The sequence below is a fragment of the Halichoerus grypus genome, chromosome 1 (assembly GCF_964656455.1).
Source record: "Halichoerus grypus chromosome 1, mHalGry1.hap1.1, whole genome shotgun sequence".
In the NCBI taxonomy this organism is placed as follows: Eukaryota; Metazoa; Chordata; class Mammalia; order Carnivora; family Phocidae; genus Halichoerus; species Halichoerus grypus.
The window spans coordinates 190,885,548-190,908,897 of NC_135712.1; the positions used below are offsets into that span (position 1 = coordinate 190,885,548).

The 23,350-nt window shown below is 44.8% G+C and overlaps 1 protein-coding gene across 16 annotated transcripts in view; it reads right to left on the reverse strand.

Moving 5' to 3' along the window:
- Positions 1-23,350, reverse strand: part of PXK (PX domain containing serine/threonine kinase like) — a 102,145-nt gene that overhangs the window by 35,445 nt on the left and 43,350 nt on the right. For 11 of the 16 annotated variants that reach the window (XM_078076601.1, XM_036071750.2, XM_036071734.2 and 8 more), the window contains exons 7-17: positions 23,163-23,237; positions 20,216-20,320; positions 19,552-19,653; positions 17,825-17,986; positions 17,269-17,386; positions 15,934-16,012; positions 13,346-13,394; positions 7,460-7,537; positions 6,632-6,718; positions 5,910-5,979; positions 3,216-3,278 (exon numbers count right to left, since the gene is read on the reverse strand). In XM_078076601.1, coding sequence (XP_077932727.1) covers positions 3,216-3,278; positions 5,910-5,979; positions 6,632-6,718; positions 7,460-7,537; positions 13,346-13,394; positions 15,934-16,012; positions 17,269-17,386; positions 17,825-17,986; positions 19,552-19,653; positions 20,216-20,320; positions 23,163-23,237 — 988 coding nt within the window. The remainder of the gene's footprint in view (positions 1-3,215; positions 3,279-5,909; positions 5,980-6,631; positions 6,719-7,459; positions 7,538-13,345; positions 13,395-15,933; positions 16,013-17,268; positions 17,387-17,824; positions 17,987-19,551; positions 19,654-20,215; positions 20,321-23,162; positions 23,238-23,350) is intronic. The other 5 variants (XM_036071735.2, XM_036071751.2, XM_078076636.1 and 2 more) reach the window with 2 other exon arrangements.

Here is a 23,350-nt window from a genome sequence, read left to right on the forward strand (position 1 = left end):
AGAAGCATTGCAGCAAAAGTTTTAGAGAATCCCACCCCTCCCAAAGGAATCACCAGCAGACTTAGGGAAATGATATTTCCCCCATCTATCTGGTAAGGACTTCAAGAAGAGGTGCCATGGCACGAGGTGCAGTAAGAAATGGGAGAGACCCCAGCCCTCACCCAATTGCTGGAAAGAGCTCATGAGAGTGAGACCCCTTCCCTTAGAAACATCTGTTACTTCTGCCCCATACTAAGAGTCGCGGCGCCTAAGACCATTGTCAGCTATCACGAATGTGGTTAAAGCTGATGCTTTCAGGAAGGAAGACAATGCGGTCCAACTGAACTTGCCTAAGTTGATCTGTTGCTGAGCAAACAGGGTCCCCAGTGGATTTACAGTATGCTTGATTAGAAGAGACTGTGAGATGGTCTCCCCTTAATTCCGACCTTTTTGCCTTTGACAGAGGAGGTAGCCAAGCCCCGGACACGTCAAGTGACTCATCCAAGGTCTCCCAGTAAGGAACAGTGTAGCAAGGGCTTACTGTACGCCAGGTGCTGTTCTAACCCCATACACATGAAATGTGCTGGATCCTCTAATAACGCCCGTAGGCAGGCACTGTTATCATCCTCACTGACAAAGGGGAAACCGGAAGCAACAGGGAGGCCAACAGTCTTGTCCAAGGTCCCAGAACTAGCAAGTGTTCGTCCTCGAGTTTAGGTTCCCCAGCCCAAGGTGTAGTTCCCAAGAGCTCCCAGATTGAGTTGTGTTTGAGATGCTACCTTGAGCAGGAATTGTTTTTTGAATCCTAGTCCTTAAAAGTGAAGACTTTTCCTTCCTTTCTTGAGAAAACTGCTTTCATCATGAAGCTGTAAGACACTATTCTTGACTTGATTCCCAGATAAGCACACCTTTTTTTTTTTTTTTAATTAAAACCTGGCCTAGAAATAAAGACATAAATTGGAGTAAATGTGATTCCAGCAACAAGATGGGCAGCGTGCAGTGAAGCAGCGAGAAAGATGAGCCCATTGAGAAGCCTGGCCTCCTGTCCTGGAAGGAGGGACCAGTCTAAGCAGGGGCCGACCAGCCAGAAGATGCCACCCCTAGGCTGGGAGTCTGCTCTCACCCAGCAGAGGCCTTGAAGGCAGAGCAAGCCCAGCAAACCTGCAACGAGGATTTACCGAGCAGCAACCACGGGCACAGTAGCATGAAGCTGCTGCCTCTTTGTGGCTCCCTCATGCCTTGCACAGAACCGAAGCTGGTGGACTAGTTTTTCAGGTGGAGATTCTCTACTGAAAGAGGGGAAATAGTGGGAGGAAAAAAAAAATTCCCACGGTTGGACCCCAAGGAAAGCATTTGCCTAATTATGTCTACCGTTTCAGAGCTCTCGAGAGGCACGGGCAGTGTGACTGCACGCGAGCTCGGGCCTGTCTGTCTATTCATCCCTGTGGCCCAGGACCAGCCACAGTGCCCAGCACATTGCAGGCTCTCACTAAACGCATCCTGAATAACTCAATGACCGTTGAGGGCCTGAAATGCTGGGTCGACAGGCAAATGTAGGTATCATTTTTAAGAGATGCATTACAGCAAGTGCCCAGCAGAGGTCAGAGTAGAGTCTTCAGGACTGAGACACCAATTTCATCAACAAATAGAGGAGATAAAGGAAAGGCGCTAATATTTGCTGCCAGGCTTTGTGCTTGGGGCTTCACATATGTTTTCCCTCTCAACTCCCTTTCAGAATAGGTACAATCAAATTCACAGTAACACCCCCTTCCGCTCCCACCCACCTCAACGTTTTTCCAACATTGCCTCTAATTAACAAAATATTCCCCTTTTTCTTCTCTCATTCTAAAAATTTTCTCATCTCATGCAAACCTGCTATGGTAGAGAGAGCTCCCATTCAAAACACAGGTAAATCACGAAAAAATCCAAATAGATTGAGAGAATTCCCCAAGGCATTTAAAAATGAGAACTGGCAGTTAACTTCCCAGGACCACATCTAACGCACACAGCAGGTGCTCTGTATGACTAAAGACGCACCTCGTGTATTAAAGAAGGTTTATGGATTCTCACTATTCATTCTCTCAATTTCCTTCAAATGTCTAAGTGGTGTGAAATTAACATCCTTTCTTCCAGAAAATGGCTGAAACATGATCTGGGCAGTGGAGTTCCAGAAATTTCTGACCAGCCTATAAACAAGTCACCCCTGCACAAGAGAGAGACTATATTCTCTCTTGAACAATATTTGAGGGCTTTCTTGTAAAAGCTGCTCACAAAGTCAGGGAGGGAAAAGAATATCATTCCCATGAACCAGGTACTTCGTTTCTCAAAACAGGTCCTGGCCCAGAACACTCGGCAGCACGCCATCAGTAAGAGGAGACACCACCAGCCAGGAGTAAGCTGTGCAAACTATTCCCTTTACACTTGCTTGTCATTTTGTCAGGAAGGTCAGTTAGAAGATTTGAGAGCAGGTGGGTGAGGTTCTTGGTAGCTCCTGGGTGCTGCCTTAAGCCTTGACGAATATGGAATTGTCAATTCATAAATCAACCCCAGGCAATGACCCTCCCTTCAGATAGCTGCAGCAACTCTTCCAAGCACAGCTGACAAGCTCCGAATGGCAGAACCAGCCCCTCTGACGTCTAGAACATCTGGGTCCCTTAAGAAGTGAAAAGAAATACTGGTCCCCCAATGTGATTTTATGAGGCTTGCAAAATGGTCAGAAAAGAGATAGCTAGTTCAAAAAGGACAGAGGGAACGAACATGATGAGGCCATCCCACAGAATTAGAGGTTATTCTTATAAATATTCCCCAAGATCAATTCCTTCTACATTTTTTCAAACAAAACTCATAGTAAGTAATGTGATATAACTCGCGAAGGCAAAACGAAGGCTAGCCACAGAGAACTCTTCTGACGGGGGCAGGCGTCACAGAGCAGAAGAGAGCGCGGGCCGCTCGCAGAAAATCAGAAGCTCGGTGGTCCCGGCGCTCTCACACCAGTGCTGCTCGCTGACCCAACAGACACTGTGCCTGGGCTCCCCGAGGAGAGAGCGCTGGGCAGCAGAGCAACTGTCTTGTTCAGCTCAGCAGGTGCCGAGGCAGGATCTGATCTGAGGAGCCCTGCGTGAGGCTTTTCAGCAAGAGAGCAGGCCGGAGGTCGCGGGTGGTGCTGCCTCTGAGACCAACTATTGCTCCCCATGAAGTCTGACTTGGGACATCTAGAGCCTGCCTCCATGACTCACCTGCCGTAGAGGGTGGGGTCGGTGACGACGGGGATGTGAGAGGTGAGCTGGCCCCAGATCCTGCTAAGAGAAAACATAGAGAAACCCTCCTGGGGACCAAAGACGCACATTTGGAATCTGGCCTGAGTGGAGGACCTGCCGTTGTCTGAGAATCTGCACTTGGCTGAGTGGGTGGGCCTTGTGGTAAAAGGTGGGGAGGGACAGAGAATGCAGAGCCTGGACCCAGTGACCACAGGCTTCCCCCAGAGTGCAGGGTACGCTTTGTCCCCAGGCCACTAAGGGCTCCGTGCCGCCTGCCGCTCCCCACCCCCTGCCTGGTTTGAAACCAACCCTGAGCTGTCAACGGCTTGTGCAGTTGGCTACAGTATCTCTTCCTGACCCAGCCTCTGTCCCTGCATAATGAATGACAAATGACAGTGGCCACAAGCAGCACAGGGGACAGAGAGGGACAGAGCTGTCCAGTGCAGGCCTCTCCAAAGGAAGCGAGAGTTCCCCACAACATCCAACTAGCAGTGCTCTCTGCAGAAGTTCCATTTTATCAGCAGCTACATTCAATTAGACAGGGTCAGCCTGTTCGGTTTGTGGCTCTCCCAGGCCTCTTAGAAGAAATCCAGTAAGTACTTTTATTTCCATTAAAACAACGTGCATATTCCCATAGTCTCAAGTTCTCAGCATCTCCCCTTTGCTCAGGAGTTCCCAGAGAACATCCTCCTGGCCTGACATGAAGGTGGCCCAATGAGCAGACAGAGGTTCCTACATAAGCCCTTCTGTGGCAACAGGAAGCCCCCTCCCTGCCACAGAGGTCCTATGGACGGGGTGACGGAAGCTCCAGGGAGAGCCGCAATCATGCCCCTGAGAAGCCTCCGACCATCACCTCACCTACCACCCGCAGGAGAGCTTGGGCACGGCATGGACACTGGGCGTGAGGAGAAACGTCCCAATGAAACCACATCTCCCTCAAATGGAGGAGCTTTTCACTATTCGCAACATTCTCTCACCTCCTATAAAATAGGAGAGGCGTTTTACTGAAAAAGGAGGTAAAACCCAATGCGTCCTGTCTTCCCAGTGCTTCGCAGTGCTAACGTACGTTTTTATAGGGGAGAAGATTACACTTGTGATTCCAGTGGGGTCTGGAGATGTTCTGTCCATTTCCCCCAGTGGCTACGTGGCTTTCCTGAACTTCTTGAGGGCGTAGTGGGGTCTTGGGAGTCTGTGGAGTCTCATCTGGCTGCTTGGGACCCAGAGTCTTGCAAGCAGGCAGGGCCTCGGGAGGGTGGAGAACACTGAGCCAGGCTTTCTCTGCTTTACAGAGAATTAGCCGCTGGACAGAGTACCTGTCAGACATGCTGGCTGGAGACATGAGTCTCAGCCTAACGATGACGATGACTGGCCCAGGTCCATTGCATCAACCGTGGAGAAGAGAGACCTCCAACTCGAATCACCCGCTGGCCACAGCAGCCTCTGTCCCTGAGGAGCCGGCCGGGCCCTCACTGGGGCCTCCCCCCCCTCTCTTCCCTTCTGTGGCTGAAGTCTGCGGGCAGTGGTGTCAGCACACTCCCCCCTCTTCCTGGAGTCCACGACCTTCCTCCACAGCCCCTCTTCCGCCCGCCAGCCCCACCCGCCCCGCCTGCGATCTCTGGCCGCAGCTGGTCCAGGCCGCACGTCCTCTGAGCCCTGGCAGGCATCTCCTCACTGACTGCGCAGAGAAGACCTGAGAAGGCACGAGCTGTGAACACCCTCCGGGTCCTCCCTTCCTTCCACTTTTAAATGCCTCTGCCTCTTCACCCAGCTCTCCTGGCTCCTAGCTCCAGGAAGAGATGGATGGGCTTCCTCCACGGTCACTCTCTCTTGTACATCTTCAGCTTCTCCCTCTCTGCTCAGCCCTTCTCCTGCCTGAAAGTACACGCAGCTATCCCTCAACCTAACAAAACCTCCCCTTTCCTTGGCCCTCCGGGCTAAGTCGAAGCTGCCCACGGTCGGATGAAGCTGCCCCTTCTCTATGTGGAACTCTACCTCACAGATTCATAAGGTGGAAGAAAAAAAAAAGATTCATAAGGTGCATAAGGTGGAAGAACTGGAAGTTCCCAGAGGATCATTCAATCTGGCCCTGATTTCTAAAGATGGAGATATTAAGGTCCAAAGCCAGCGGGGCCAGGCAAGGGGCAACCAGGAGTGACAGCAAGGACTGCCAACTCAGGATGGTGCTCTGTGCCACCTCAGCCCTCCTGGAATGATGCTCTCCGCCCCCCGCCCCCCCCCCCCCGCCGCCCCGCCACCGACACACCGTTGAGTGCTTTCCTTAACCCACGTATGAGGGCACTTCCTCCCACCACGTGGGGACTGGAGTAGAGGGCAGGATTCAGGGTGGTTTCTGTTCGAATAGGTTTTACTAACAAACAGGAGGCCTCGTGTTTTAAGTTGGGTTGGTTTTTCATCCATGCCTAATGCTCATCTTTGGCTGACCAAGTCTCGCAATCAGTGCAGAGGCTGGGTTACCCCATAACCTCTGAGGATTCTTCTAGCACTTGAGTCCTGTGAGCCCGTGGATGTTGTCACAATTCTTTACTAGGGGCAGGGTTCTTTTGTTCCCTACACTGCTCAGTCTCAGTCTCTGGCCACCAGAAGCCAAAAACTCTTGACTCCTAGTCCTGACCTTTGGGCCCAGAGGCCCCACTACAATCTATAACCAGTTACCTGAATTATTGGAGTTGCTGTATTTTGCTGAATGCTCTTCACTATTTTCAACAGCAGATCGTTTTGACTTCTTTAAAAATAAAAGAGAAATAGGGAACAGCAAAGAATAAACACACTGAAGCTGAGAGTTAGAATACAAGTATTTTCCAGGCACACAGTTAAACTAGCTACTTACAAGGTCATATTTGGCCTCATAACATAATACAGTTAAGAAGCCACAGGCCACAACCAGAAAGGGGAATAAAACCAAGAATGCTGAGTTTACTGTCTCAGGCCAGTCATTCTCCCCAATTACATTGGGCTGTAATCATCCCAGCAAGCCAGGAAACTCTATGGTCCATTTGTCTGCTGATATTATGTGACTTTTTTAAAAGCTGCAAAACAGTCATCTGGAAATAGTTTTAGCTTTCAAGGAGATATATAGCACAAAATCTTGTCATTAACTAAATGTGCGCTATTAACCTACAACTTTCTTCACATGTAGTCAAGAATTCACAGAGAGAGGGCGCCTGGGTGACTCAGTTGTTAAGTGTCTGCCTTCGGCTCAGGTCATGATCTCAGGGTCCTGGGATGGAGTCTCGCGTCTAGCTCCCCGCTCAGTGGGGAGCCTGCTTCTTCCTCTCCCCCTACCCAGGCTTTCTCTCTCTCTCATAAATAAATAAAATCTTAAAAAAAAAAAAAAAAAAAAGAATTCACAGAGAATTCAGAGACACCAGGCTTACCTTTCGAGCTAAAATCTTTCTCTTTTTCCTTTCTTCTTCAGATCCATGGTGAGACTGAGCTCTTGTCAGTCTTCGATGCTGGTGAATCTTTGAGAGACCACAGTTCACCACAAATGTAAGTGTATCCTATATTAATGAAAATCTCTAACATGTTTTGCCAAATCAAATTATTCTGGATGAAAATTCTGTCCTTGCTCAGCCTGTCTGCCTCCAAGCTTGGGTCTGGATGTCTGGGAGAAGAGTCTGCCAGAAGATGAAGACCTTTCTCATTTCCCCCTGTTCCTTCCTGCCCTTCTCTCTTCTACAGAAGACAAGTGTGGCTCCCAGCACCTTCAGAGCAAGGACCACAGGTGCCTGCCACCACTACCCCACCTGCCCCAATCATAAAGGAAGACCACGCGTTATGGATGTGCTTGTTTCCCCCACAGGCTGAGCACCTTGAGGGCAGGACTGTGAAGTAACAGGCTATCTCACAATACTGAGCATGGAGGCCGGTTCAGAGCAAGGATGCAAGAAATGTTTATGGAATGAACAACCAGCCAAAAGTAAGTCACTGTGAATACCACGGCAAAGGATGCGAAAGCTAAAAGATCAAAAGGCAATAAGGAGGGGGCACCTGGGTGGCTCAGATGGTTAAGCGTCTGCCTTTGGCTTAGGTCATGATCCCAGGGTCCTGGGATCGAGCCCCGCCTTGGGCTCCCTACTTGGCGGGGAGCCTGCTTCTCCCTCTCCCTCTACTGTTCCCCCTGCTTGTGCTCTCTCCCTCTGTCAAATAAATAAATAAAATCTTAAAAAAAAAAAGGCAATAAGGAGCTACTAGCAATTTACCTGTTTCTGTTCTTCAATTAGTCTTTTTTCTATACATTCTTTGGCAATTCTCAATGCCTCTTTTAACTTTGTGGGGATCTGAAAGAAGAGAAAGTACATAACCCATTGAGTAAAATGGCCAGAGATTCTCTTAAGTCCTGGTTTTAATAAAGGAGCGGTTGGTTATCATGAAGGAGGGAATCTGCAATAGAATCAGTTACAAGATATCCACTCAAATGAATACTATCCATCCCCAACATGCTCACCTCATTACCATTTTTTAGTAATGAATACATAAAACACATAAATAAACATGGTATGTTTCATGTAATTCAAGTAATACTGAAGGGGCCCCAAAACACCAAAACAATCTTGAAAAAGAAGATCAAAATTGGAAGCATCACACTTCTTGATTTCAAAATATATTACAAAACTACAGTAATCAAAATAATGTTATATTGGCATACAGACAGACACACAGAACAACAGGATAGAATAGAGAGTCTAGAAATAAACCCTCATGCATATGGTGAAATGATATTTGAATAGGGTGCCAAAAAGTATATAGTAGAGAAAGGACAGTGTCTTCAATAAATGGTGCTGGGAAAATTGAGTATCTACATGTGAAAAAATGAAGCTGGACCCTCACCTTATACTATATGCAAAAATTAACTCAAAATTGGACTGAAGCACCAAAACTAGAAAACTCCTAGAACAAAACAAAAGCTTTAAGATATTGGATCTGACAATGATTTTGGATAAGACGCCAAAAGCACAGGCCAGAAAAGCAAAAAGAGATGGAACTTTTTAGAAACTTCTGTATATCAAAGGAAACAATCAAGAGAGTAAAAAGGAACCTATGGAATGGGAGAAAATAATTGGAAATCATATATTTAATAAGGGATTAATAGCCAAAATATATAAAGAACTCTTATAACCCCACAAAAGAAAAATAAGTAACCTGATGGAAAAACGGATGTGTCACAAAAAATAGATTATACCAGAATAAAGCTGGAAAAAAAAAGAAGATCAGAAAATCTAAGGGGAAAAAAAAAGAGCAAAGGACCTGAAGAGACATTTCTCCAAAGATTTACAAATGGGCAACAAGTGTATGAAAAGATTAATCAACATCTCTCATCATTAGAGGAATGTAAATCACAACCATGCTGAGATAGCACCTCACACCCACTAGGATGGTCACTACTGAAAAAGCAGAAAATAACAAGTGTTGGCGAAGATGTGGAGAAACTGGAGCCCTCGTGCACTGATGGTGGGAACGTGAAATGGTGCAGCTGTGGTGGAAGACAGCACGGAGTTCCTCAAAAGGCTAAAAACAGAAATACCACACGACCCAGCTATGCCACTTCTGGGTACACATCCAGAAGAATTGAAAGCAGGGTCCTGAAGAGATATGTGCACACACTGCAGCATTATTCACAATAGCCAAGAGGCGAAAATAGCTCAAATGTCCACCCACAGAGGAAAGGATAAACAAAATGTGGTATATGCATACAGTAGAACAGTATTCAGCCTTCAAAAAAAAAAAAAAAGAAAGAAATCCTGGGGCGCCTGGGTGGCTCAGTCGTTAGGCATCTGCCTTCGGCTCAGGTCATGATCCCAGGGTCCTGGGATCGAGTCCTGCATTGGGCTCCTTGCTCAGCAGGGAACCTGCTTCTCCCTCTCTCTCTGCTCCTCTCCCCTCACTCATGCTCTCTCTCTTTCTCAAATAAATAAATAAAATCTTAGAAAAAAAAAAAAGGAAATCCTGTCACATGCTGTAACACCAATAAACACAGAAGACACTACGCTGAGTGAAATAAGCCAGTCACGAAAGAACAAATACTGTATGCTCCCGTTTGTATGAGATACCTGAACTAGTCAAAGTCATGGAAGCAGAAAGTAGAACTGTATTTGCCAAGGGCTGGGGATGGGTTAACAGGGAGTTGTTTGATGGGTCTCTAGTTTCAGTTACCAAGATAAAAATGTTCTGGGGGGGGCGCCTGGGTGGCTCAGTCGTTAAGCATCTGCCTTCAGCTCAGGTCATGGTCCCAGGGTCCTGGGATCGAGCCCCACATTGGGCTCCCTGCTCGGCGGGAAGCCTGCTTCTCCCTCTCCCACTCCCCCTTGTGTTCCCTCTCTCGCTGTCTCTCTGTCTGTCAAATAAATAAATAAAATCTTTTTTTTTTTTTTTAAGATTTTATTTATTTGACAGAGAGAGCACAAGCAGAGGGAGAGAGAGAGAGAAGCAGGCTCCCTGTTCAGCAAGGAGCCCGATGTGGGACTCGATCCCAAGACCCTGGGATCACGACCTGGGCCGAAGGCAGCCGCTCAACTGACTGAGCCACCCAGGCGTCCCATAAATAAATAAAATCTTAAAAAAAAAAGTTCTAGGGATATGTTACACAACAAATGTGAACACAGTTAACACTACTGAAGTGTACACTTAAAAATGGTTAAGAGGATAATTTATGTTTATCATAATTAAAATAAAAATATACTGGAACACACACACAAATTCAAGTAACTGCAATATTTTATAACTTCAGAAAAATTTTCTCTGTGAAAAATCAAAACTTTCTGAATTTCACAAGCTTAAGCTTTTTCCTGCCAGAAGACAGTTTTTTTTGAGAGACAGAGTGTGGCGGGGCGGGGGGAGGGGGGGAGTGAAGCAGAGGGAGAGAGAGAATCTTCAGCAGGCTCCAGCACAGAGCCCAACGGAAGGAGGGCTCAATCCCACAACCCTGAGATCATGACCTAAGCTACGGACTAAGCCTGCCGGAAGGTCCACTTAACAATAGCCTCGTACCTGGTATGCTGTGCCTGTCATTTCTTAATTTATTAGTTTCTCAAGCCACAAGGAGCTCAGGCCTGGGAAACAGACGCCTGGATCATGTTGAACTTTCTGTCTCTATTATTCTTTAAAAAATTTAAATTTAAAAACCTTTGAGTAGGTAATATGGTTCAAAATCCAAAGATATGAAAGGGTACAGACACAGTAAAAAGTCTGCCAACTAGTTCTCTTCCATGGAGGCAACCAATGTCACCAGTTTCTTGTCTATCTCTCCAGAAAGTACATACACAAGAAATTAACCTTGGTTTTTAAAATCACGTTGTCATTTTTGCACAGACTCTCTGGTTCAGAGAAAGAACAAGGTCTAATAATAATTCCTGGGCTGGACTTTCAGGGTTGGGGAGAGCATATTTATTTACAAGACTGAATATATTTCCTGGGGACTTCCAATGAAGAAGAGATGGATTTAAATGTTTTTCTTTCCTACTTCAGATCCAAACAAGCTATTTTTGTCAGAACTCCTCTGACTGGGGTGCCTGGGTGGCTCAGTCGTTAAGCGTCTGCCTTCGGCTCAGGTCATGATCTCAGGGTCCTGGGATCGAGCCCCGCATCGGGCTCCCTGCTCGGCGGGAAGCCTGCTTCTCCCTCTCCCACTCCCCCTGCTTGTGTTCCCTCTCTCGCTGTGTCTCTGTCAAATCAATAAATAAAATCTTTAAAAAAAAAGAGCTCCTCTGTCTGGCAAAACAGGACAGAGGAAAATGTCTTCCTCTCCTGTACAATCTTCTGACCCCACCTTGTTTTTGTTTTTCCTAAAAGGAATTTCATCATAATAGTATTACATGTTCCTTTGGAATACAGAGAGGGGAAGAATCACCCTTCATTCTACTGCCCAGACCAAAACTAACTGCGAGCCCTGAGGAGAGCCACCCCCACCCCCAGGTGCTCATGTGGACCATCTCAGTTGATCAAGGACAATAAACAGGTGTTACTCACCAATTGTACATACTGAGTAAACATCAACTCAAAGATCAGGCCCATAGATGAGTGGATCTCAGATAGCAGTGGTTTTGCCCCCTTCTCTCTCTAGGGGACATTTGGCAATTTGGGGAGACATTTTTTTATGGTCACAATGTGTGGGGCAGAAGGGAAGCACTGCTCACATCTAGAGGGGACAGGCCAGGGATGTCGCTTAACCTCCGACAATGCACAGGACAGTCCCCACAACAAACAACCATCTGATCCAAAATGTCAACTGTCATGTCTGATGGGGCGCCTGGGTAGCTCAGTCAGTTAAGCATCTGCCTTCGGCTCAGGTCCTGGGGTCCTGGGATCGAGCCCTGCGTCGGGCTCCCTGCTCAGCGGGGAGTCTGCTTCTCCCTCTCCCTCTGCCTGCCACTCCCCCTGCTCATGCTCTCTCTCTCTCTTGCTCTGACAAGTAAATAAATAAAATCTTTAAAAAAAAAAATGTTTTGTCTGAGAAAGCAGCTGTAGATAAATGGCTGGTATTAAAAAAGCAAAGTAAGGCATCATCCTGGGTTTTTTGGGTTCCAAAGCTCCTGTACTTCCCACGATACCACACAATGCTGCTACTTACCAGGATGCTTCCTTCCTGCCTTTCTGCTAGACACAGGTGAATATATTTTTACACATTGTATTTTATATCCTGCTTCTTCTTCCCCTTAGCCCAAATAATCGCTTTCCATGCTACTACAATGTCTTTATAAATTTTACTTTTATTAGATAAAAAACATTTTATCAAACAGATGTACCATAAATTATTAAGCTAGTCCCTAATTGTAGAACATTTAGATTGTTTTCAAATTTTTGCTATTATAAATAGCAAAATTTATTTACCTAAACTTCCAGTTTAGGTAAATTTATTTACCTAAACTTCCAGTTATAAAATAAATAAGCCATGTTCATTGCAGCATAGAGAATACAGTCAATATTTTAATGACTTTGTGTGATGATAGATGGTGACTAGACTTATTGTGGGGATCATTTCATAATGTATAAAAAATATCAAATCACTTTGATGTATGCAAACTAAGAGGATATTGTATGTTAACTATACGTCAATAAAAAAATTACGGTACCTCCTCTTGTTTGATTAAAAAAAGCACTAACTTGACACACAGAGGGCCAACAAGTAATGAGAACGTGCTCAACATCACTAACCACGGAAATGCAAATCAAAACCACAAGAGATATCGCCTAACATCTGCTACAAGGGCTAGTATCAGAATGACAACATAACAACTGTTGGCGAGGATGTGGAGAAAAAAACCTTTACACTATCGGTGGAATGTAAATTGGGAAAATAGTACGGAGGATCCTCAAAAAATTAAAAATACCATACGATCCAGCAATTCCACTTCTGGGTATGTATCTAAAGGAAATGTAAACACTAAATCAAAAAGATATGCACTCCCATGTTCATTGCAGCATTATTTACACCAAGACATGGAAACAACCTAAGTGTCTATCAGTGGATGAATGGATAAAGAAAATGTGGGTATATATGATGGAATATTACTCAGCCACTTAAAAAAAAGGAAATCCTTCCATTTGCAACAACATGAATGGAGCTTAGGGGCATTATGCTAAGTGAAATAAGACAGACAGAGAAAGACAAATACCATATGATCTCATTTACATGTGGGATCTAAAAACAAAACAAAACCTGAACTCATACAGAACAGATTGCTCACAGAGAACAGAATGGTGGTTTGCAAGGGTCGGGGTGAGGGGACAGATGAAACAGGTAAAGGGGGCAAAAGGTACAAACTTCCAGTTCCAAAATAGTAAGTCATAGGCATATAATGTACGCATGGTGACTATTATTAATATACTGTATTGTATACTTGGAAGTTGCTAAGAAAGTAAATCTTAAAAGTTCTCACCACAAGAAGAAAAGAATTAGAACCATATATAGTGATAGACGTTAACTAGACTTACTGTGGTGATTACCACATTATAGTTATAATGTTGTTTTACACCTGAAACTAATATAATGTTGTATGTCAGTTCTACTTCAGTCATTTTTTTAAAAGCACTAAGTTTCAAAATCAACTTATATATGTCACAAACCAAAAAAAAGATATGATTTGCTTTACCTTAAACTGTGGCTTTTCAGAAGTGGTTAGTAAAACATCACTGAATAATCTGTTAAGAAAAGAAACAAACAAAATCTTTCTTAAGCCAGGTGTCCTCTCAGAACAGGATCAAAACAGAATGAGACATCTTTAGCCCATGAGGTTCCCACATGCCCCAGCCCTGGCCCAGTCCACCATTTCATGCTTATCGACAAACTCCAAGTTTACAGGCCACCCAATGTGACTGCAGAAAAACCTCAGCTCCTCCCCCCTGCCCCCCAGTATCAGAGGTGCTACCAGGGAGAGACTGGGTCAGCCCTGTACTGAAGGTTATTTCCCCACACTGCAGGGCAACAGTCCTCTCATGCTATATAGTAAAGTAATACACACTTTAAAAAATTAGTTTTGCAAATTATTATTTTATTATATTGTTATATTTATTTTACTGCAAATAATTTATGCAGTAGGTATTTCTAAACAGAATAACCAATTTTCCCCCCTTTTTTATTAAATCCCAGAAGAGGATAAAATTTATTCTAGGGGTGGCGCAGTCAGTTAAGTGTCTGACTCTTGGTTTCAGCTCAGGTCATAATCTCAGGGTGGTGAGATTAAGCCTTGTATTGGGCTCTGCGCTCAGCGCGGAGTCTGCTTAAGAGTCTTTCTCTCTCCTTCGCGCTCTGCCCCTCCCCCTGCTCTCACTCACTCTCTAAAATAAATAAATAAATCTTTAAAAAATTTATTCTAGAGCTCAGTAAAATAAAAATGTGTAAGTAGAAAGAAACTGTTCTGATTGGAATCTAACAAGAAAATAATTTTCTTCTAAGAAGTGTTTCTTGTATTCCCTTAAAAAAAAAAAAGGCAGCTTTTAGAGTATGTCAATTCTCTCTTCAAAAATTATGTGACAAAAACAACAGCATGAGGAATTCTGAACTACTTTGGCTAAGACAGTTTGGAGAATTTAAATGGTTGCTTGGGCAGTGCCCATATGGCTATGTGGGAGTCTTGCCTTGAGGAGTCCCCCTTTTTAAAAAACAGGAAATACTTCACAAGTAGAAATGACACAGTTAACTTTTCCCCACAGTGTTCCCTGGGCGGCTCTGGAGGTAGAGACAGAACTCTCCCTGTCAAGGGCACAGGCCTATTTACTTCCAGAAAACGTGTTTTAACTGAACATAGTTAACGCCTCTTCAAGTATTCTTCTCAAGGCTGAAGGCCACAGGGTAGAAAGACCTCAGTGAGGAAAAAACAATGTGGATTCCCTTTGGACTTGGAAGGCTGGAAGGAGAATGGAAGAGCTCTGGAACGTGGGGGCTGCAAATGCAAACCCAAGTAAATCAACATGAATCCAGGCTGTTCCCTAACTACAAATGCATGCTGTTTTAAAAGTTTGTATGAAAATTATTTCATTTCCCTAATTGGGTCTATTTTTCCATATTCACACTGTTGTTAATGGTGGCTGCTTGGGAGAGGGACGCACTAGTGTCAGTTGAACTTTAAATATGTCACATCCACGGGCAGGGGCTGGGGCGGGGGCTGGGGTGGCTCCGCACGGCTTCCACAGGGCCTAGGACAGCGTCTGGGCTACAGCAGACCCTCTCTAAACACATGGACCTCCGCTGAGCTCTGGCCGTATGCATTCAAGCTAAGCCCTGCCCTGTTTCCCCACCCCACATCACTGTTTCCTGAGTACATCTGTTATACAACAAGCTGGTACAGACAACGCACTGGGTGCGCCGCATGGCACGTGATGCTCACAAAATATAGGCTGAATCAATACTCATCACAAGTAACACTCGATAGGCACTTGTTAAGTACCTGGCGCTTCACCAGGAATCATCTCATTCAATCCTGCCCACAACCCTCTCCGGTGGGGCCTATTCCCATCCCCGTTTCCCAGATAAGCAGCCTCCGCTTCCAGATGCAGGAAACCTGCCCAAGGTCACCCAGGTCGAAGTGGTGAGGCTGGGTCCACCCCCAGGCTGTCTAACCTCAGACACACCCTTCTTAACCACGCTGCTGCCCTCTCCAAGAAGGGACAGAGAACATAGCTGGAGGCAAGGCCCTGCAGCGCTATTTCCATGGTCCTGATGAACTAATCATAACCCGGTTTAAGGGAGACTGTCTTCTGCGCTCCAAGCCCCTTGCACAATGCCTGGTACCTGTTAGATGTGTAATCGATGTTACCCAGAGAGCAAAGGAACAAACGAGTGCACGGGGGGTCAGAAACACGCTGCTCTCCTCTGAGAGGGCAGAACCAGCCACGGCTGAGGGCCAGCTGGTGTGAGGAAACAGGACCACGGACAGCGCACGAGCAGGCCTTCCATCAGAATGTCCTAAGCAGGGGCGGGGGGCACGTGTACACGCACAGGACGCTAACTAACATCGACAGCAAGAGACACGTGTGAAGATGCGGACATGAAGGGAGAGCAATCAGACCACAGTAGTGGAGAGGTCATGATATCATGCTGCACGTGACCGACAGCAAGCATGTCACTTCGACTCTGCAAGGACCACACCTGAGTCTTGACCATGGCGCCAGGCACCTGGCTTAGCGGTCCAGCGTTCTACACAGTTAGGAAGGTGACAACCAAGGCGTGTGATTGACTTACGGCATCTGTAAGAGCCGGGAGACGGTAGGCATGCCATTTTTACAGGCTTCACAAGACAGCGTAGACTCCAACACGGCCACTTGAAATGAACAGATACACATTTTAGTTCCACAGAACATGCTGGCAAATCCACTTGGTGACGAAAAGTTTGACACCACTTTGCAACAACTGTCTGCAGACTGATCAGGACGGTGTCAAAACTCTTCACGCACAGACAGATGGCATACATCGGGAAGGGGAATGTTGGCAATACCATGTTACCGATGACTCAGAATAAATGGTGCAGAAACCACATGCTGAGAGAAAGCTAAATATATTTCAAAGATAATTGGAGGAAGGATTCCAGATATCATTCATAAAAGTGTTTGCTCTCTTAGAAGAGAAGTAAACACTACGCAGAAAATTCTGAACTCGAAAGACGTTTTGCTGCTTGCTTGCTTTTTAATCAAAACCAGCACATAAGATGCCAATTGTTGATATCTCATCATCCAACACCTTGGATGATATAAACAAAAGCAGCCAGATTTTTCTACTCACAGGTCACTGTTCAGTTTCAGCTGTTCAAACTCAACACAAAGTAGTCTCAGGGCCTGTATTCTTGAACCACCTCATTTGACACAAAACTAGCACTTGGTGGAGGGTTAGCTTGCCCACCTCGAAGGCTCGGTGGTCCAAGAGCTACCCTGCCCTCCCCTCTTCGTGCTCTAACAGTGAGTTCTAAGCTGGCTGTGGATGGGATGAAAGGGTCCCTGGATGAGTCTGCATCAGTCCCCACATCTCTCTCCCAAAGGTGTCTCCCGCCTGTCCTCTGGCCCTCCTCGGTCCCCTAAGTAAGGCTGGAAGAATGCCTGGATCCAATTTGCCAGGCGTCTGTATTCCTGCCTACCTTTCCCCGCTCTCGGCCTGCCAACCTTTTATCTACCAGATGTCCGGCCCATGGCTCTCTTGTTCCTTGCAGGTCCCACTCCAGCCTTGGTCTGGCCCTTGACACCTGTCCGTGTTGAAAGGCTGGCTTCAATTTGCCTGCTCCTAGCTTCTGCTTCTATATCAGACTCGGTCTGGCCAGACTTCTCTACAACCTCCTGCTTCCAAAATTCGAACGCAGTTACAATATGTCTCCTGAGGTTTCAGATAGCCTGACAAATGGACAAGCCATCTGAATTTTTAGTGAAGTGAATTTAAATAAATCACTCAGACCTGGTTTACTTTTAAATGGGATTTGGCTGGCTATGGAGCATGGCAACTTCCTCTGGGTCCTTCCTGGACTCTGGAAAGGGGGTGAGTAGCTCTGCAGACTACCAGGGCCCAGAAGACTCCTCCAAACCCCATACTGACCCACAGCCATAGACGGTGCTGGAGGGAAGGAATCTACAGGCACTGAGTCTGGCGGTCGTCCGTAAGTCATTTCATACAGTAAGTGGCCAAAGCAGTGGACGTCCATGCTTTCCAATGTCTGTGGAAGACAAGAGAGCAGCAGCATGGTTATCCTTCAGTTTGGCTTTGTGAATCCCAATGCTCCTTCCCTAGGCTTCCACTGAGAGAAACATGGCCCAAGGGCAACCCCACTCATAATTGGTAGTGAAAACACAACTCTAAGGCCTTGTGCAAAAGCTCCAAAGGCATTGCTCTGACCCAAGGTCTTGGTTCTACTCTCCATTGTTTTCCAGTCAGTGATTCTATGTCCCTCATTGTCCTGTCTACCATTTCAACGAGGCTCTTAAAGATAGAGTGATGCTCTGTGAGAGAACACAGCCAACAGGCATGGCCTACCCTGCCTGTACCTTTCACCGCCTGGTGCATATTTCTTACATGGGCAGGTCATGGGTCCTGCCATGGAGAACATTTATACCTAAAAATGAAATTGCTGTTTTTGTTACTTCTAGCAACTTACGTTGATTTTCCTGAATTGTGAGAAATAGGATCGGTAGAAGGAAGGAAGGCCCAATAAGGAATTCTCAAGGTCTAGCAGCCGGCAAGTGTCACCATCTAGCATCACATTGGAGGCATGAAGATGCCCATAAGGGAATCCCTTGTCATGTAGAAACTTTAGTACCTATTAAAAAATACACATAGGTTACATTTTCCCCCCAACTCATTCAGCTATGAGATAGGCTAAACTTTGTTTTTAAGTCAATGTATTTTGAAACAAAACCAAACAGGTCACTGAGGAGAAAGACAAATGCCACCTCCATCCATTTCTTTGGAAAAGGGGGTGATGCTGAATGCTTTCCAGCTGTGAGATGCAAGGCCAAGCTCCCTCATTTCCAAAGAACAGAGGAGCAGCCTGAATCCGCTTGGGGTTAACAGCTTTGATGCCAAAAAGCTTGACTTCAAGCACTTTCTGATCTCAACAGGCCCGCAGCTTTCAGGCCAAAGTCTTGACCCTCCCACACAGATGAGTAAAGCTATCATGTCAGGGCATCGGCCAGTTGTCCAGGAAAAGGGGTTGAGCTAAAAACATCCCTAGGCCAACCTCTTCTCAGAATATATTACGCTATTTATTAATAGGACACATGACAGGCTCCTACAGAAAGAAGCAAACTTTTCAGCTGCCATTTCATAAACAGTGGCTCACCCAGCAAGAGAGATGCCTGGAGGGCGCCTGGGTGGCTCAGTTAGTTGAGCGACTGCCTTCAGCTCCGGTCATGATCCTGGAGTCCCGGGATCGAGTCCCACATCAGGCTCCCTGCTCAGCGGGGAGTCTGCTTCTCCATCTCCCACTCCCCCCTCTCGTGCGCTCTCTCTCTCTCATTCTCTCTCTCAAATAAATAAATAAAATCTTTTAAAAAAAAAAAAAGAGAGATGCCTGGAGATACACCCATAATGACCTCATGAACTAGAGCAGTGCTAGCCAAAAGGGGTGCCCAGAACAATCTACTGAGGACTGGAAGAAAATATGACAACTTCTCTTTCTATTTGTTTGTTTTTAATCTCCTTCTTTCCGGGGTGCCTGGATGGCTCAGTCAGTTAACTGTCCAGCTCTTGATTTTAGCTCAGGTCTTGATCTCAGGGTCATGAGTTCAAGCCCCGTGTTGGGCTCTGCACTGGGCGTGGAGCCTACTTGAAAAAAAAAAACTCCTTCTTTCCTAACTTAACTTATAATATACAACATATATTAGTAGTAGTGCATGCATATAATAGTTATATATGTGTAATATTGGGGGGAGTTTTGTTTAAATTGTTTTCACTGATAGGGTCACACAATCCAAGAAGCCTGGAGAACACTGCTCTAGAGAGTGATACGGGAAAGGCTTTTCATGCTAGTTACACTTCTGCAAAGGAGCCATATGGTTATGTATTGATAAAAGAAAATCAACAATCTTGGCACAAAGATAAAGATCAACCAAATATAATACAAAAGTTGGTATCTGCACAGTGAAGTTCTTAAAAATCAGACCCTAAATGCCAATAGCTAAGATTTTGGAATTCTGTAGATCTGAATTGGCTGCCTCAGTCTCAAGTATTTGTTTTTTGGGATAAAATAGGACAATGCCATCAGTTTATAAGCAATCAGACAACTTAAACTATTTTGAATATTGCCTAAGAACTTTCCCAAAAGAATACTGTAATCTGGATGAAATTTCAATGCAACCTAAGCAAATATTAAATACCCCTTACCTCTAATATTTGCCGCCCGTATGTTTTTATTTGCTGGAGTTCAAGGCCCTGAATCTTCTTAGGGTTGCAGTACTTCTTTAGAAATGGGTCTTTTGGTTTTGCCTTTAGAAAAGCACAAAGAGCATATAAGAGAGCAGCAGAGGGTCTGAGTCCCACACGTAGCCTCCTGGACCAGGCAGGACTCTAAGCAGCTAGGGGTGCCAGATGAGGTCAGCTCATAGGATGTGGGTTTTTAAAGTACAAGAATCTGTACAGTTGATAGAAAGAGGCTGCCCTGAGTTCCATCCCTTCTCTGGTCCAGTGAAGCTGGGCCTGGTCTTGGCCTTAGCAGACCCCCAAGTTTTGTTTTCCAACTTTACTGAGATAGTTCAATATTGCTTTGTTAAGTGAAAGACACAAACTTTAAAACTGACCTAAATGAGCAGCCTACAATGTAATGGACATAATCATTACCTGTTCAACCTTATTTCATTTGGGGAAAGGAATGCTCTTTAACCAGACTGGGTAGTTTTACTGCTAAAATCAAAATAAATTCCAAATCAAATCAAACTTAAAATAAAACCCCCAGGGCCTAACTTCTGGAACCTTAGGGATCAAGTATCTGTAACAGGTTCTGAAGGGACTTGAGAACTTCTTTATGACCATGAACTTGCACCACAAGTACCTTGTAGATCAGGTCCTTCAAAGTTCCTTTGTCATTAAACATCCTAATAAGCAATGCAGAGGATTCATTAGCTGTGGCAAAGGTGACCCGATAGATATAAGGGTGCTGCCAAAACAAAATAGACATTCACATTTATTCGCATCAGCATCTGGGTCCTTTGAGATCAAGAATCTGGTTACGTAGAGTTAAGTTCCATCTCAGCAGTTTAGTTGCACATAAATGTGGGGATGTTCCCTGAACACGTGGCATTTTCTTATCAGATGATCAACTAGCACGTCGTTCTTTAGATGAGAGAAGGAACATAAACTATACTGACAAAGGGACATGGAGAAGTGGCACAGTGAGCTCTCCATATCTGCCTGGGGATGCACATGCTCCTAGCTCAGGCAGAAGTCTGGGGGATAATGGTTTTAATATTCTGCCTCTGTACACTGGTAGAGAATACAGCCAAACCCTAGCACAGCCAAGTGAGGACCAGGATAAATGTGTCTTCATTCACAGCGTTGCCTAACATTTCACACTGCTGTTTGGTGCCAAGCCAGCAAGCGTAAAAGCCAGAAAACAAGCGAAAAAGCAGCATCTTTTGGCATCTTGGCCCTTATCCAAAGCAGCTAGCATGAATCTTCCCATCGTTCTTTTGCAGGGTGCAGTATGATGATTCACAGTGTCTTCCTGAGATGGGGCCACTGATGTCAAGCAAGTGGGGGTGGAGAGTAAGACAAAATTAATGACTGAAAGTCCTTGTATGACCTGGAATTTTGGTTACATGAACCAACTGGCTTCAGACAGGTATTACAATGTCCATTCGCTCAAACGAGCACCATTAGAATTTAAACCCATAGGAGCTGAGCTGTGCAAAGGTTTGGGAGGGCAGGGGTTGAGTAGGTTGGGGGATGGAAGGGTGTGCCCAGGAAAATATAGTCCTTGATCATGAAGTTTCTTCTGACCATCCCATCAAAATGATTGCTGTTGATATTGTTAACAGCTTTATTGAAATATAGTTCACGTACCATTATAATTCACCTATTTGTCGTGTACAATTCAATGGTTTTCAGTCTATTCAGAGCTGTACAAACTACCACACAATCTAATTTTAGAACACTTTCATCACCCCAAAAAGGAACCCAATGAATAAAGTAAAAATCCTTGAGTCTATACTGATATAAATAGACAAAGAGGAGAGAATGGGAAGCTCTTCCTTACAGTACAATGCCAACTGATAAACATAAGAGGAATGATGGAGTTGGAAAATCTCAATAAAGCTAAAACTAGTGGGGCTTTGATAAGAACAGGATATTTGTACAGTCTCAAAATATCTCCCTTATTAATTCTTGTTATTTATTTGATGAAATAATTAAGGATGGGTACAAATATTTAGCCTGAATTGTTCACTGTGGCTTTTTTCTTTTTAAATAAGAACAAAAAACTGGAAGTGGTCCAAATGTCTTGTAGAAGATTAGTTGAATAAACTGAGGTAAAGATAATTCTATGCACCCAATAATAATGATGTTATACTATATTTATCCAACATAAAAGATGTACATGGTATACCATTAACCAAAAAATCAGGTTTTAAAACAATACATGTATAATTTTTCAAAAATAACCATATAAAGTTCTAGAAAAGCAACAACTAAACGTTTTGGTTCATACTCCTGGTTGCTTGGGATTACAGGTGAGTTTTATGTTCTTATTTTTGCTCACCCATGTTTTCTGACTTTTCTATAATTAATATGCACCACTTATCTGCACCCCCTTCTTCTTTAAAAAGCACAGCCATTAAAGGAAATTTGGAATTGAATGCTGAGAGTCTGTGTCACACAACTAATCACACACAAAGACCACAGCATTCTTCTTGGCTATGCTGCACACCTCATTAAAAGCTTGGTTTTGCGGGGCGCCTGGGTGGCTCAGTTGGTTAAGCGACTGCCTTCGGCTCAGGTCATGATCCTGGAGTCCCTGGATCAAGTCCCGCATCAGGCTCCCTGCTCGGCAGGGAGTCTGCTTCGTCCTCTGACCCTATCCCCTCTCATGTGTTCTCTCTCTCTCATTCTCTCTCTCTCAAATAAATAAATAAAATCTTTAAAAAAAAAAAGCTTGGTTTTGCTAGCTTGACAAGACACTCTATCTTCAAAAATGAACCTGCCAACCCAACTGGATAGGTCAGCATAATGGTGCTCATGAATGACTCATTCTAGGGTCCTACATCCTCATGCCGACCACAGATAAAGAACATCAATACTAACTCACTTTTCTGGCCAGATTAGTCTTTTCCTGAAGACATTCTGCACATATTCTGAAATATACTGATGTGGTTCTTTCCACTAAAGGCCTTGGATCAGAACTGTACATTAGCATACATAATGCCAGGCACTCCCAAAGGCCAACTAGTTGGCCTGTAAGAATAGTGACTCGGACAGCAAAAGGGCTCTTCGTGCCTTCCCTCACCCAGCTTATCTAAATCCATATTAGTTCTGTTTTCTCAGGCTAGAAATAGATCTTTCAATTCCACTGATAGAAACATCCTCACCGAGAACAAAGTAGGTGCTTTCCTACTCGGATATTTGCTTAAAACACACGTAAGCATTTAAATTATCAATTTCATGGGTTGTGCCGATGTCATGAATACCATTTAAATGGCCTCTGAACTACGGGAGTAGCCCTGAGCGATTTCAGTGTGAACTGAAATCCACTGTACCTCTCCATTCTGTTGAGCCTACAGAGCATTTCCAGCTCTTCTGTCCATGGCCACCTACAAGAAAACGCTCTGAATCTGTCATCAGTACCTAGAACAACAGAAGGGCTTGGGGCACCTGGCTGGCTCAGTCAGCACAGCATGCGACTCTTGATGTCGGGGTTGTGCTCATTTGAGCCCCATGTTGGGTGTAGAGATTACTTAAAAATAAAAGAGTAAAAAAAGAAAAAGAATAGAATGGCTTGTACTCACCAAACAGGAAGGCAGAAGTTTGATTAGACACTGAAAATCTTTATCTGACAGATACTTGTCGGGACCAAGGTCAGCCTGAAAACATGGGGGAAAATATCAGGGTGTTGTCTTAAGTTATCAAAAGAAAAATTCCTTGTAAACCTTTCGCTTTTTTTCATTTGTCCAAATATATGACTGTAAACCAAAGA